The 14686-nt window shown below is 42.3% G+C and overlaps 1 protein-coding gene across 1 annotated transcript in view; it reads left to right on the top strand.

Moving 5' to 3' along the window:
• Positions 1-14686, top strand: part of ADGRG2 (adhesion G protein-coupled receptor G2) — a 125423-nt gene that overhangs the window by 91093 nt on the left and 19644 nt on the right. The window contains exons 12-18 of the mRNA XM_053579801.1: positions 1994-2033; positions 2493-2530; positions 4246-4340; positions 5589-5655; positions 10818-11203; positions 13955-14120; positions 14321-14477. Coding sequence (XP_053435776.1) covers positions 1994-2033; positions 2493-2530; positions 4246-4340; positions 5589-5655; positions 10818-11203; positions 13955-14120; positions 14321-14477 — 949 coding nt within the window. The remainder of the gene's footprint in view (positions 1-1993; positions 2034-2492; positions 2531-4245; positions 4341-5588; positions 5656-10817; positions 11204-13954; positions 14121-14320; positions 14478-14686) is intronic.

Below are 14686 nucleotides of genomic sequence, written 5' to 3'. Positions count from 1 at the left end.
GCTCTCTGACATGGAAAACCAAGTCTAGAACAGTGGTTCTCATCACTACCTGCATATTAAAATCACCTGGGGAGCTTTCAAAACTCCTAGTGCCTGCCTGCACTCCATAACAATTAAGTCAGTATTTGGTGGCTCAGTGCTGGGCAGCACTAGTTTTTTTGTTAGATTTTTTTTGTTTGTTTGTTTTGTGGTTTTTGGCCAGGGCTGGGTTTGAACCCACCACCATCCGGCATATGGGACCAGCACCCTACTCCTTGAGCCACAGGCGTCACCCAGGGCAGCACTAGTTTTAAATGCTCCATAGGCGTTTCTCAGATGAGGCCAATTTGGAGAACCAGGGCTCTAGAGCAGTGTTTTGCAACCTCCACAGCACATTTAAATTATGTTGATCAAAAGAAAAAGCGTAGCAAAAACAATATACTTACTGTGCTTCAAACTTCTTTTGAAAATAATTTAATTAAGGGGTGGGCACAGTGCCTCACACCTGTAATCCTAGCACTCTGGACGGCCAAGGCGGGTGGATTGCCTATGTTCACAGGTTTGAGACCAGCCTGAACCAGAGCAAGACCCCTTCTCTAAAAGTAGCTGGGCGTTGTGGCGGGCACCTGTAGTCCCAACTACTCAGGAGGCTGAGGCAAGAGAATAGCTTGAGCCCAAGAGTTTGAGGTTGCTGTGAGCTATGACACCACGGTACCCTACCAAGAGTGACAAAGTGTGACTCTGTCTCTAAAAAAAAAAAGAGGGCGGTTCCGGTGGCTCAAAGGAGTAGGGTGCTGGCCCCATATGCTGGAGGTGGTGGGTTCAAACCCAGTCCCGGCCAAAGACTGCAAAAAAAAAAAAAAAAAAGAATTTTATTAATGATCTTTAAAAGTTTTCAAGGCACAACTAAGATCCTCTCACCACAAACCAGTGTGTTGCAGCATGCTGCTTAAAAATCCCTGCCCTACAGTCAGCTGGAGGAGACAGTGCACCGAAGGTGGCATGTTTAGGGTACCAAGGGATGTTCTATGTATCTGAATATAGCAGGTGGAGCAGTCATACCTGACTGGAGGGGACAGGGAAAGCCCAGAAAGCAGGTGGCCTTTGAGTATAGTTAGGGAGGAGTGGCTTTTTGAGGACTTGAGAAAGGAGCTGACCACTGCCATGACCCTGCTCTTCCTCCAGACCCTTCCTGGTGCCACCATTCCTCGGAGCAGGGATTTTCAGGTTTGGCACTTTTTGACGTTTTAGGTGTGATAATTCTTTGTTATGGGGGCTCTCCTGTCCATAGTAGGGTGCTAGTTGGCATCCCTGGCCTCTACCCACTGCATGCCTCCAGCACCTTCTCCAATATAAAAACCCAAACTGTCCCTAGACAATTGCCAAATATTCCCTGGGGGGGCAGAGTCTCCCCTGGTTGAGAGCCGTTGTCTTGGAGTGAATTCTTTAGCTAGATTTCTCTCATCATAACTTCATGTTAGCTTCAAAGAAGCCCTGCCTCTTTGAAGAAAGTAAAGTGTTGTTGGAGTAAGATTGGAGGAAAGGAATAAGAAATTTCTAGAGGGAGTTGTGAGGGGAAGGCAGGGCAAGAGAGGGCAGGTTAGGTCAGTTGAAGAGGGTAACAAGGAAGAAATCAGAGGTACAGGGTCCCCGGGGTGAGTGGCTTGCCCCTCTCAGAAATTTTCACCGCAGGCCAGCTCTTTTCTGGCCTTCTACCAGAGGAAGCTGGCTGGAGTTTGTAGTAGCCTAATGAATAACAAGATTGTTCAGCCATAATTTATATCTTGCTCTTGGCTAGAACTGATACAGCCCCTGTCTGGATAGTTTCCCTTGTCATATAAATAATTTATTTTTGCCACATAGGAATCTCTGATTATACTCTGTCTTTCTTCAAAGTGAACACTGTAATGAATACCATGTGCTTGTTTTAATTACTAAAAATGTAACTTGTTTTGAATTTCGTATCACTGATGGTCTCCTTAATGTCAATTTCTCTCATTCATTTTATTAACAGACGATCAGAGCTCAACAAAACTCTGCAAACTCTCAGTGAGGTAATCATAATACACGCTGTGCCTTGTTTATAATTATTGCTATTTGGGGGGAAGGCATGAAGTTCTGCATTGCTGGGGAGATGTGTATTCAAATTCCCCCACATTTGTTGTGTAAAAGAATGAATGGACTAGTTCTGTTATTACAAATATCAGAAGTAGGAGCAATGAGTAGACATTACAAGGAAGTAGATTTTACCTCATGTAAAACCTAAAGTCTCTTAAAATAAAAACTCTGGGGGAATGAGCTCTCTTGTGTAGTAGTGATCTCTCCAACACCGGAGGTATCCAACCCCAGCTTTTATGGCTCGAATAGCTTTGATGATATGCTGGGAATCTGACTGTGAATTGATGATCCCTAGGGGTTCTTGTGGTTCTAAAATTCTGTGATTAGCCCTGGGTCATCTTTGCTGACATTTCCAACTGTCAAAATAACATGTATATTTCCTTTGTTTGTTTCAGACTTATTTTATAGTGTGTGCTATAGCAGAGACCCAAAGGTCAGTCATTTTTAATGCTTTTATAAATATCATTATTTCTCCGTTTATGAGAAATAAAAGTATTAGGGAAATTTAGTTAAATTGCAAAGTCAGTGAGTTCCTCTGAAATAAATACATCTTAGTGAAACTTTGGATTTAAATACTTTTACCTTTCCAAACAATGATACATCACATCCATCTTCTCATTTCTTTATGAAGCTCAGAGGAATGATCGCTGTCAGGTCATTCACTCTAGCCTCAAGTGCCACCTATATAACCAAGAAATGGCTCACAGTGGTCCAGGCAGGGCAGAGACCAGACCGAAAAAAAGGAACATAATATTGAGCTTGGGAGAAGAAGGAGAGGGTGAAAGAAAAAGATTAAAAAGAAAGAGAAAAGGAAAAACTAAGAAGTACATACAGTGGTGAATCAGAGATTGTCCAACAATCATCTGGGGTTACATAGATTGTCATTTTAAATTGTGTCTACTGGGGCTGCACTCTGGGAGGCCGAAGTGGGTGGATCGCCTGAGCTCAGGGGTTGGAGACCAGCCTGAGCAAGAGTGAAACCCTGCCTTTACTGAAAATAGAAAAACTAGCCAGATGTGGTGGCAGCTATGTTGGGAGGGTGAGGCAATAGGATCACTTGAGCCCAAGAGACTGAGGTTGTGTGAGCTATGACGCCATGGCACTCTACCCAGGGCAACAGAATGAAATTTTTGTCTCAAAAAAAAACAAAAGAAAAGAAAAAAATTGTATCCATCGGCTGTCCTTGCTGCACAAACCCAGTGGTTTTTTGGACAATAATCTCACTATTGGAATCCTGAGCATTCCATGAGAGCCAAAGTCCTAGAAAATGACAATTTTCATTTATCAGACTATTCATTGGTACAAATAAGGGCAAATCTTCTGTAAAATTGAGGGTTGAATCCCTATCCAGTGGATGTATTTAGTTCATTTAACTTACCTCTTTTTGTTATTTGCAACATGAAATTTTTTCCCACTTAAATCAAAGCTAAAGTAGAAACAAAGAGAATGTCTTAAAATCAAAGTTATCTGATGGTCTAGATCAGTGGTTCTCAACTTTCCTAATGCCACAACCCTTTAATACAGTTCCTCATGTTGTGGTGACCCCCAACCATAAAATTATTTTCGTTGCTGCTTCATAGCCGTAATTTTTCTACTGCTATGAATCGTAATGTAAATATCTGATATGCAGGATGTATTTTCATTATTACAAAGGGGTCGCCACCCATAGGTCGCTGTCTAGAACCACTGGTCTAGATTGAACTGCCAGAGAAATTTGGGATTTAAGAGACTTTGAGGCTCATCCAGGCTGGTATGTGAAAGGGCTTCCATGATGGAAACTCAGACGCCTATAGACACCAACCAGTGGCCAGCTGGAGTGGGGGAGGGGATGGGGATAAGACCACACATGTCAACTGACTTGTTCTACCCCTGCCTGTTGGGGAGACAAAAAGAACCAGTGTGTGGTGAGAGGGTCTCTGGTTTGTAACCCCTGTCAATGTGAACCTCTATAAAAGTCTCTTAGTATAAAGCCTTTTGGATAAAGTTCAGACCACTATAAATGGGTATTTACAAGCTTATTGGGGTGGCATTTCAAGTTCACAGTGTCAGTGTGCCCGTTCCTCACTCTAAGTCTGCAAAAGCAATTACAAAGAGATAGGTAGGTTTCCAGTTTTGTAACATTCTGGTTGTGTATATTTCTCTTTACAGCACATTAAATTGTACTTTCACAATAAAACTGAATAAGACAACAAATGTATGTGCTGTCATACTTGCTTTGAAAAGTGTAAAGATTCGACCCCTGGGTAAGTCATCTCTATCCTTATTACTGTGTTCATCTTGGTGTGATTTTGATGTGTTATTTTTTCAACTGAAAAGATAATTAATATATCTGCATATATTACAACTTTCTGTTTTGACTCCTTGGTCCTGGGGCAATTTTCAGAGAGCCCCAGACAGTTGTTTTTCCTGCTTTCTAATAAAACTTAACTATATCATATTTGAAAACATAATAAAACAAACCCTATTGAGGAATAAATTCTGTTTGAAGTGTTCGATGTTTTGCTACTGTGTATATTTACGGCGTGCCACACGGTATTTGGATTTGCATTGTGGAATGGCTAAATTAAGCTATTTACATCTGCATTACCTCACACACTTATCATTTTGTTGTGGTAGGAACATTTAAAGTCTACTCTGCTAGCAATTTTTAAATCTCTGTGGGTCATTACAAAAGTTTTGAGATATACAAAAACCAAAACGTGTAAAGTCCACGTGGAGGGGAAGTAAACGAGCCCTCCTAGCAACACCAGTAAGCCAGGCAAGTTAAAACTTACACATATGAATCAGAAAACTGTGAAATCATGTCAACTGTGTTTCTTGGAAGTGAAATAATGGACCATAACACAGTCTGTCTAAAAATTTTTATAATGTGCGTACCATACATCATTATTAACTGTTGTCAACGTGTTGTTCATGTACAATGGATCTTTTTAACTTATTCCTCTTGTCTGAATGAAATGTTGTGTCCTTTGACCCACATCTCACCAATCTCCCATCACCCCCTAGTAAGTACCATTTCAGTCTCTGTTTCTGTGAGTTTGGCCATTTTATTCATTTATTTTTGTCAGGTCCTTAAGCTTTTATTTTAGTACAAAATACTATCGAATTGAACTCACACTAAACAGAGTTCGATTATTTTAGATTCCACACATAAGTGAGGCCGCACAGTGTTGGTCATGGTGTGTCTGGCTGATTTGCCTCAGCATCCTGCTCTGCAGGATGCTACATCAGAATTCCTCTTAGCAATTGCTGAAGAGTGATTGATACTGCATTCATATAACCACAAAAATATTCACTCAAATGTTTTTGAGTATTTACTATGCATTCAGTATGTAATTGTCCAGTTAATGGCATCTAATTAATTTTATTGCCTATTTTAGAAAATCGCTCTTTAGAACACAGCTGTGTAAGAACTGTAAGGCTTCTGGCTTCCATCTTGCTTTATCCTTGACCATGAATTTTCTTCTTCCTTCTTCTTTTGTCTCCTCCAGAACACTGCTGCTGTTCTGTCAGGACACCCTGCCCTTCCTCCCCAGAGGACTTGGCAAAACTGCAATGGTACGTAGCAAACATGCTGACCCTTTTGCAAAAAAGAAAAAAAATAATGTTTAATCACCATGCTGGCTAAAGAGTTTGGGAATTTCAGTAGTGAAAAAAGGCTTTCACACACACTTTTCTGCTATACTATGAAGTTTCCACTTGGGCCATTGCCTGAAATCAATGGTTCGCAACCTTAGCTGAACATTGGAATAGCCTAGGAAGCATTAAAAGTATCCTGATGGCCCACAGACTTACCAACTAAATGCTTTGTCATTTAAAATAATTTTGCCAGTCTGATAGGTGAAAAATGGAATCTCAGTATTACTTTGATTAGCATTTCTCTTATTATGGCTGAGTCTGGTTTTTTTGTTTTTGTTTTTGTTTTGAGACAGAACTCGAACTGTTGCCCTGGGTAGAATGCCGTGGTGTCACAGCTCACAGCAACCTCAAACTCTTGGGCTTAAGCAATTCTCTTGCCTCAGCCTCCCAAGTAGCTGGGACCATAGGCACCCATTACAATGCCTGGCTATTTTTTTTGTTGCAGTTGTCATTGTTATTTTAGCTGGCCTGGGCTGGGTTCGAACCACCAGCCTTGGCGTATGTGACCAGCACCCTACCCACTGACCTATGGGTGCTGCTGCCAGCTGAGTCTGTTTTATTGGGACACATGCACACAAAACTGAATCTGAACATTTTATCATATATTTGGGGGCTATTTTTGTGGCTTTATGTGAATTGCATGTTCATGTCTTTTCCTCATTTTTTTCAATGGCTATTTAATCAATCTTCAAGAGAACTTTATATATCGGGGCTATCATCTCTTTATCTGTGGTGTATGTTGTGTTCTCCCAGTTTGTCAGTTGTCTTCGGATGTTTATCATGTCTTTGTCGTGCAAATTATTTATTTACTTATTTTTGGAGACAGGGTCTCACTCTAACACCCAGGCTGGAGTGCAGTGGCACAATCATAGCTCACTGTAGTCTTGAACTCGTGGGCTCAAGAGATCCTTCCACCTCAGCCTTCCCCAAATAGCTCAGACTATAAGCATATGCCACCATACCAAGCTAATTTTTAAAAAGTTTTTTGGAGATAGGGGTCTCATTATCTTGCCCAGGCTGGTCTCAAACTTTTGGCCTCAAGTGATCCTTCCTTCTGCCTTGGCCTCCCAAAGTGCTGGGATTACAGGCATGAGCCACTATGCCCAAGCCTGACCAGTCTTTTCTTATATTGCCTGTGAATTTGGATTTACAGTTAAAAAACCTTTCCCTACACCCAGAATATAGAGAAATTCACTTTTATGTTTTTCTAGTAGTTATGTGGTTTCATTTTTCACATTTAGATCCACTTGGAGTTTCTTCTTGTGTAAGGGGCAAGGTTTGTGTCTAATTTTAGCTTCTTCGAAATGTTTACCAGGAGTCTCAGCACCATTTCTTGAAAAATCTATCTTTTTGCAGTGATTTGAGATGCCACCTTTGTCAGATACAAATTTCAGTAGTTGTTTGGATTTAATTCTCTTTGATAGGTTTTTGAGATGTTGGACGTTGGCATTTGGGGAAGCTCGATGAGGGATGGACTGAATTTTGTATTGTTTTTGCAGTATTTCTGTAAGCCTATAGTTAGTTCAAATTAAAATGTTTAAGAAAATACTGATTCCTGGTCACCACCCTTAGAGATCCTGATTTCATTGGTCTGGGCCTAGGCAGGAGGGTTTTTTTTGTTTTTTTTCTTTGAGACAGGGTCTCACTATGTTACCCTGGGTAGAATGCCATGGTGCCAGCTCACAGCAACCTCCAACTCTTGGGCTCAAGCGATTCTCTTCCCTCAGCCTCCCAAGTAGCTGGGACTACAGGCACCCACCACAACTCCTGGTTATTTTTTTGTTGCAGTTGTCATTGTTGTTTTGGCAGGCCCGGACGGGGTTCGTACCCGCCAGCCCTGGTGTATGTATGTGGCCAGCACCCTAGCCGCTGAGCTACATGAAGGGTTTTAAAAACCCTTCTCATGATTATAATGGGTAACCAAAGGTGAGAATTACTGGCTTGAAATAATTGCCTCAATGGAGGGAAACATAGTTGGATGCTACAAAACAGAAGAAGACTCTGAAAGTCATGTACACGTGATCACAGGTGTATAAAATATTCACAGAAAAAAACAGGAAGGAAATGAATGAAAATGTCCACAGTGCTTCCACTGATCGACCTGCTTGTTGGCATCATGAGTATTTTATTTTTTACTTTTTCTTTTTTTTTTTTACTTTCCAACATTTCTATATTTTTCTACGCTCAGATAAAAATTGTATTTGGAAAAAAAAAGACATGCTTTTTTTGTTTAATTGTGAAACTTCTCAGATGGGAACAGAAGGCTAGGTGTGTAGCCTGTCTGCCCTGTGTGGGTCAAATTTCTAGGCTATATTAAAACACTGGGCCTTTAGGAATAGTTAAAAGTCTTTAGGTAAGGAATTGTAGCATTTTCTGCAATAAAAAGTAGGGAGTAACATGCCCCATTAAACTTAATATGCCCTTTTAAGCTAGAAAGTTGAGCCCCATTTGGAGGATAGAATTTCTGGCAGCACTGAGATTGATTCAAAAGACCATTGCCCTTTTTAGGCAGCCCCACTGACCCCTGATAGATGTAAATTCAGGAAGCTGTTGAAAGAAGCAGGACACAGAAAAGAGAGCAGAATGTGAAACTGGTGTCTGGCCTGGGCCCCAGCGTTTAACCAGCCGTGTAAGCACATTCAAGAGCAGGTGCTTTTTTACCTTCGAACTCTCAGGTACAAGGCAGATGTGAACTAGATCTCCGTTAGATTGAGGCGTGAATTATGTTAGCGCTTCACTTCTCAAGCATTACCGTGCATATTAATCACTGAAGATCTTGTTAAAGTGCAGATGCGGATCCAGTTGGTCTGGAATGGGGCCTGAGATTCTGCGTTTCTAACCAGCTCCCCAGCAAAGCCAGTGCTACTGGTTCATGGACCCCACTTTCAGTGTTGAGGGCCTAAACGGAGGAGCAGTGCTGTGGCTTGCAGCCTGCCCACATTTTGGAATCCATCTTGGGTATTTTTAAAACACAGATGCCTGCCTCTCACCCTCAGAGATTGGTCTGGGATATAGCGTGGGCTTCTAGGTTTATATAAACTTTCAGGTGAGGTGATTCTACTGTGCAACCAAGTTTGAGAACCACTGGGCTAGAATTAAATGATCACTAGAGGTCTTTCTAATATATTCGTTCTTAAGATTGTCCATTAGAAACACCTGGGGCACTTTTAAAATATGCTAAAGTGTCGAAGTGGCCTTCTGGGGTACTGGAAATGCTCTGTGTTTTCATCTGGGTGGAATGCTCTGGTTTTCATAGGTCTATACTTATATAAAAATTCATCAAGTTCTAAATGTAAGATAGAGATTAATATGCTTTTTTATATGTAAGCTATACCTCAGTAAAGAAGCACATTGAAATGAATATGTGCCTGGTGTGGTGACCTGTAATCCCAGCAATGTGAAGGCTGAGGCAGGAGGAGGATTGCTTGAGGCCAGGAATTTAACACCAGCCTGGACAATATAGCAAGACCCCATCCCTACAAAAGATTAAAAAATTAGCCAATCATGGTGGCATAGGCTGGTAGTTCCAGCTACTTGGGAGGCTGAAGTGGGAGAATTGCTTGAGCCCAGGTGTTTGAGGTTACAGTGAGCTATGATTGTACCACTGCACTCCAGCCTGGGTGACAGAGTGAGACCCTGTCCAAAAAAAAAATATTGCTGCTTATAACCTCTGCCAGAGATTCCAGGTCAGCTGGTTTGGAGTGGGGGGTTCTAATGTGCATCTGCTCTCTCTAATGTGTGTCTAATGGGCATTGCTCTGCTGCTCCCTGTGTCCCCCATGGTGGATGGGGGGCTGTGACTAGCATAAGTGACAGGAGGAATATGAGGCAACCTCTTCATAGCTGAGCCCAGTAAATGGGAGCCCATGTTGGGGTTTGGCTTCTGCACGCTCCCAGATAATCAGATGAAAATGTAATTGACATTTTGTTAAAGCACCTTGACCACAACTTGGCCAGATGGGTTGCTGCAGTATATGGTTTAGGGAACTGAGTGAATTGTCCACAGGAGTAGCAAGAGCAGAAGCCCAAGCCAATGCTTCTCGATTCATCATCTTCCTGACAGTCTGACACCCTGTGTCCTCACTGCTGCCCTGAACCTCAGTGCGTACAGGGAGGCATATGGCCACGGACCCAGCCAGACTGGTCCAAGATGGCTTTTCTTTGTAGGGATATGACTTGCCTTAGACTCCTTGACCTAATATTTCTCCTTCCTGTCACCCAAGAGAAGCTCCAAAACCCATTCTCATGGGTGTTCTGAGTTTCCATCTAAAACTAGATCCATTAGTGGCTTCCCTGGATAATAATTTATTGTCCCCTCTAGTTGCTTTTCCCCCAAGATCCCTCAACACTGATGGATCTTTTGCCAGGTAGTAGGTGAGTTCTTCTTAACCTTTGATGCCCATGAAAATCAGTAGGGAGTTTAGAAAATAACCATGCCTGGGAACCCCACTCCCTGTCCCAAGACCAACTGAATGACACACTGAGGAATAGGCTACTGAAATCTACACACAGTATATATTTTAACAAGTTCTCTGGGTAGTTCTCATGCACAGCCAAGGTTGAGAACCACTGAGTTAAAGCAACCTTGAGGACATAGTTGAGGTACAAGGTGGGAACCATCACTTTGGCCCCAGTGATTGATTTACTTTCTCATTTAGCCAACATTCCTTGGTCACTTACCATGTGCCAGTTACTACTATGCCAGGCTGTAGCAATAAGAAAGTTGATTAGGACAGATTCTTAGTATATGGAATCCGGTTGGATCACAGAGCACTTAACAGCTTCCCTGACCCAGGAACACAGAGAAACATTTCATCAATTGATTAATAAATGGTAATGCATGCATTGAACCCAGAGCAGCAGTGGACTAGTGAACCGGAAGTGGGACTTCATAGGTGAGCATCCCTCCTTGCTAATTCCTCTCCCAGGAAGTAGATGGTGGGAGTGGACAGGGGCAGAGGCCGGTGGCAGATGCACAGAGGGTGTGAAATGTTAGCGGCTGGAAGCGCAAGACCCTGACTTGTCAATAACCACATCAGCTGGGTGGAGTCTCACAAGCGTCTCTCTGGTTCATTCCTTCAGCGATCTGCAGGATCCCGTTGTCTGTCTTGCTGATCATCAACACGGCCTGCCATTTTCTCCTTCCAGAGAATCCATCCCAGTTGTGCCTCCAGCCACTGTTCTTTCCCAGGTTTCCAGTGCCATCTCTTCCGCTGAGCCCCTAGATCACAAGGCTCCTTCTCCAACAAAGGAGAGTCACCCCCCTCCTCCTCAGCCTTCAGCTCCCGTAGCTTCCAGCACTGCCATTGATGTGCCCCCCCAATTTGGAACTATCTCTTCCCCCACACCCCAAACCGATCCTTCAAGTATTCTACCGCCTGCGAAAGCCTCACTTTCCTCTCTCACCACGAAGGCCTCCGTGAATGTCAGTGTCAGTGTCACCACCAGCACGCCTCCTGGCACGAAAGGTAAATACAAGGAGCTGAGCTGCTCTCAGGTTACTGGGATTTTGGCTATTGAACTGCAGCTGCTAGCCTGCAGATATCTGCAAATCAAGATATCTCTAATAAAGCCACATTGCTCCTTTTTTTTTCTTAAAAAAATGATGTTTGCAGGCAGCACCTGTGGCTCAGAGGAGTATGGCGCTGGTCCCATATGCCGATGGTGGCAGGTTCAAACCCAGCCCCAGCCAAAAACTGCAAAAAAAAAATGATGTTTGCTTGATTTCTTGAGCTTTCCTTTAGGCATTCATACAACATAGTGTGGCTGAGTTTGAGTGTTTTGGCCAACATAGCAGATAAATCACTAAACAGCAAGCACAGATCTTGTTTTATGGAGACGGTTATTTCATAGGCTTCTTTCTTCTACAAAAGGTTGTCAGGCCACTGTTTTCAACATTCTGAAGAGAAAACTTTTGATCTATTAAACACAGCAGCCCCATTTTAACCGATTTAAAATCGGTTTTCTTAAAAATCAGTCGGTTCCAGAGTAACAGAGCTGCGGCTGAGCCAGGGTAGCTGCAGGTGGGGACACACATTCTGAAGACCTATGCTTGGGTCTTCATGAGCTGTCACAGACAGCGTGATCTGGGGACAAGCGACTTGGCTCTCCTGATTCAGCCTGTTCTAGTAAGGATCAAAGTAAAATCACTAACTGCCTTGGCTTGACAACAAAGGTGCATGAGGCGGTGCTGTGGAAACCACAAAGAGCCCCCAGGCCCAAAGTAGGCTGAGGCTATGGGATAAAGGGAAGAGGGAAAGAAGCAGAGAGGAATCTGGATACTCTGGAGTTTCGGTGCAGTGCATGAGAAGCAGGTCTTCCTCTAGAATTTGGGCGGTGGGAGGCAAAGCCAAGTTTTTGGTGACATTAGATTAGAGCTCAAATTGTGGTCCCCTACGTCCTCTGCCATGGTGCCAGCATCCCCAGGAGATCTGGAGTTTCTGCCAAATGACTTGCTATTTCTTTGAATTTGCACTGCTCTGTCATCAATAATTTTTTTTTACAAACATAAATACAGTATTTCAGGCCAAATTTTAAAATCACTCCAGCTCATGTCAAGAGAAGGTTCAATGGCTGATGAAAACTAAGTAAAATTGAAGTTCATTGCGCAGGGCCTAAGATACCCTTTCTCCAAAGCCACTCCCATTGACCCTTACGATCAACTTTGAAGGCTATGCAAAAACCCCAGCAAGGTGGCCTCTGGCAGCTGGACTTCTACTCATAAGGCAACAGAAGCAAAGTGACATATACATAAGGATGCAGATTGGGTGGTTACCTGGTAGCTAAAAAGTAGGTAAACATTAAGTCTTCCGGAAGAGAGGAATGCTTAAGTAAGAGTCAACACAAGGACTATTATGCAACCATGGAAGTCATTGGAACAGCTATACAGAAACTTGGGGGCATTTATCAAGTCCAGATATGAAGTGAAAATAGCCCGACAGCAAATAATTTGCACAGTGTGTTTATAACAGTGTAAATATACATAGGTAAGATTAGAAGAGACTATGCAAAATAAGAAATAGGATGTTAGATGGTAAAAAGAAGAGTCATTTGTTGTTAAAGACGGGTTTGGAGCAGTGTTTCTCAATTAGAAACACCATTGAAAGTCAGACTTTCAGGGGATGGTCCAGCTGCTGATTTCACAATATTATCTTTTTCACAAAAGAGCATCTAGTGATCCCAGTAAAATCCTATACACGATATAAATTACATCAAGTATACTTGTGCCTATATGAACATATACTAATACACTCATGTGCTTTTACATTTTTAGTTAGATTTATCAAAGTATAATTTATATACAGTAATGTGTATCCAGTTCTATGGATAAATGAAATGTTTACTGTTCTATGCAGTTGAATAAACACCCACAGTCATGTGTCTACCATCATAATCAGGACATACAACTTCTCTACCACTCCCAAAGTTCCCACACATCCCTTTGAAGTTAGCACCTACCCCCGACCCTGGCCACCATGGATCTGTTTTGTTTCCCTACAGTTTTGGCTTTTCTAGAATGTAAAGTGAAAAGAATCACACAATATGTAGCCTTTTGAGTTTGGCTTCTTTCACTTAGCATAATGTATTGGTCAACTGGAGATACATTCATGTTGTTGTGTGTTTGGGCCTTTTTTTTTTTTTGAGGCAGAGTCTCACTGTGTCACCTTGGGTAGAGGTGTGGTGTCATCATAGCTCACAGCAAACTCAAACTCTTCAGCTCAAGCAATCCTCTTGCCTCAGCCTCCCAAGTAGCTAGGACAACAGGTGCCCAACACGATTTTTGCTTTGTTTTGTTTTTTCCCCTATTTTTAGGAGAGATAGAGTCTTGCTTTTACTCAGGCTGGTCTCGAACTCCTGAGCTCAAGGGATCACCTGCCTCAGCCTCCCAGAGTGATAGGATTGCAGTATGAGCCACTATACCCCACCCATGTTTGGGCCATTAATTCCTTTTATACTGAGTACAATTTCACTGTATGAATATACCACAGTTTGTTTACACATTCTCCAATGATGTACATTTGAACTATCTCGGGTTTAGGACTGTTATGAACAAGGCCACTATAAACAGTCATGAACAAGTCTTCTTAAGACATATTTTTTTCTTCTCTGGGACAAATGCCTAGGAATGATTTTGTTAGTTCACAGAGTCTATGTATGTTTATCATTATTAATGGCGTTTCCACTGTGTGTTCATAAAATGATTTGGCTCTTTGATATAGAAATTGTCAACACCAGCAGTTTTTCTGATCTTGAGAACCAAGTGTCCCAGATGGAGAAGTCTTTGGCCTTAGGGAGCTTGGAGCCTCACCTTGCTGGAGAAATGATAAACCAAGTCAGCAAACTCCTTCGTTCCCCGCCTGCCACACTCGCTCCTGTGGCTCAAAGGTACAACTTAGCAAACTAAAGTGGTCGTGAGAGGGGGCCCTCAAATGATGATGATGCTGCTTACGTGATTCATTATCCCCAAATATTTTTCTCCCAAGTACTAGGTTCATAATGATTTCTCTAGTTGCTACTCTATGTTCTGCCCAGAATGGGGAGACAAAGTAAGACCACTAAGTTTAAACTGCCACCTGTCTTTACAGATTGCTAAAAGTAGTGGATGACATTGGCTTACAGCTGTATTTTTCAAACCAGACCATAAGTCTAACCTCCCCTTCTTTGGCTCTGGCCGTGATCAAAGTGAATGCCAGTAATTTTGACACAACTACCTTTGCGGCTCAAGATGCTGAAAATCTTCAGGTACGTTGTGATTGATTGATTGTGTAGTCTCTGTTGTACTTCATGATTCGAGTAATTACTATGTATAGTCAGGGGTGATATTCAAAGTATTTACCATCTAGGACAGTAAGGCATTACAGAATCAAAAAAGATGTTGGTCTTGGATGTCACAGTTCACTGTTGTGCCTTGTGTCAACCCTTTAGCAACTGGATTATGGAAGTTTGGGGTA

The sequence above is a fragment of the Nycticebus coucang genome, chromosome X (assembly GCF_027406575.1).
Source record: "Nycticebus coucang isolate mNycCou1 chromosome X, mNycCou1.pri, whole genome shotgun sequence".
In the NCBI taxonomy this organism is placed as follows: Eukaryota; Metazoa; Chordata; class Mammalia; order Primates; family Lorisidae; genus Nycticebus; species Nycticebus coucang.
Note: the sequence above shows the minus strand (reverse complement) of the source record. Positions and strands in the feature narration are given on the sequence as shown.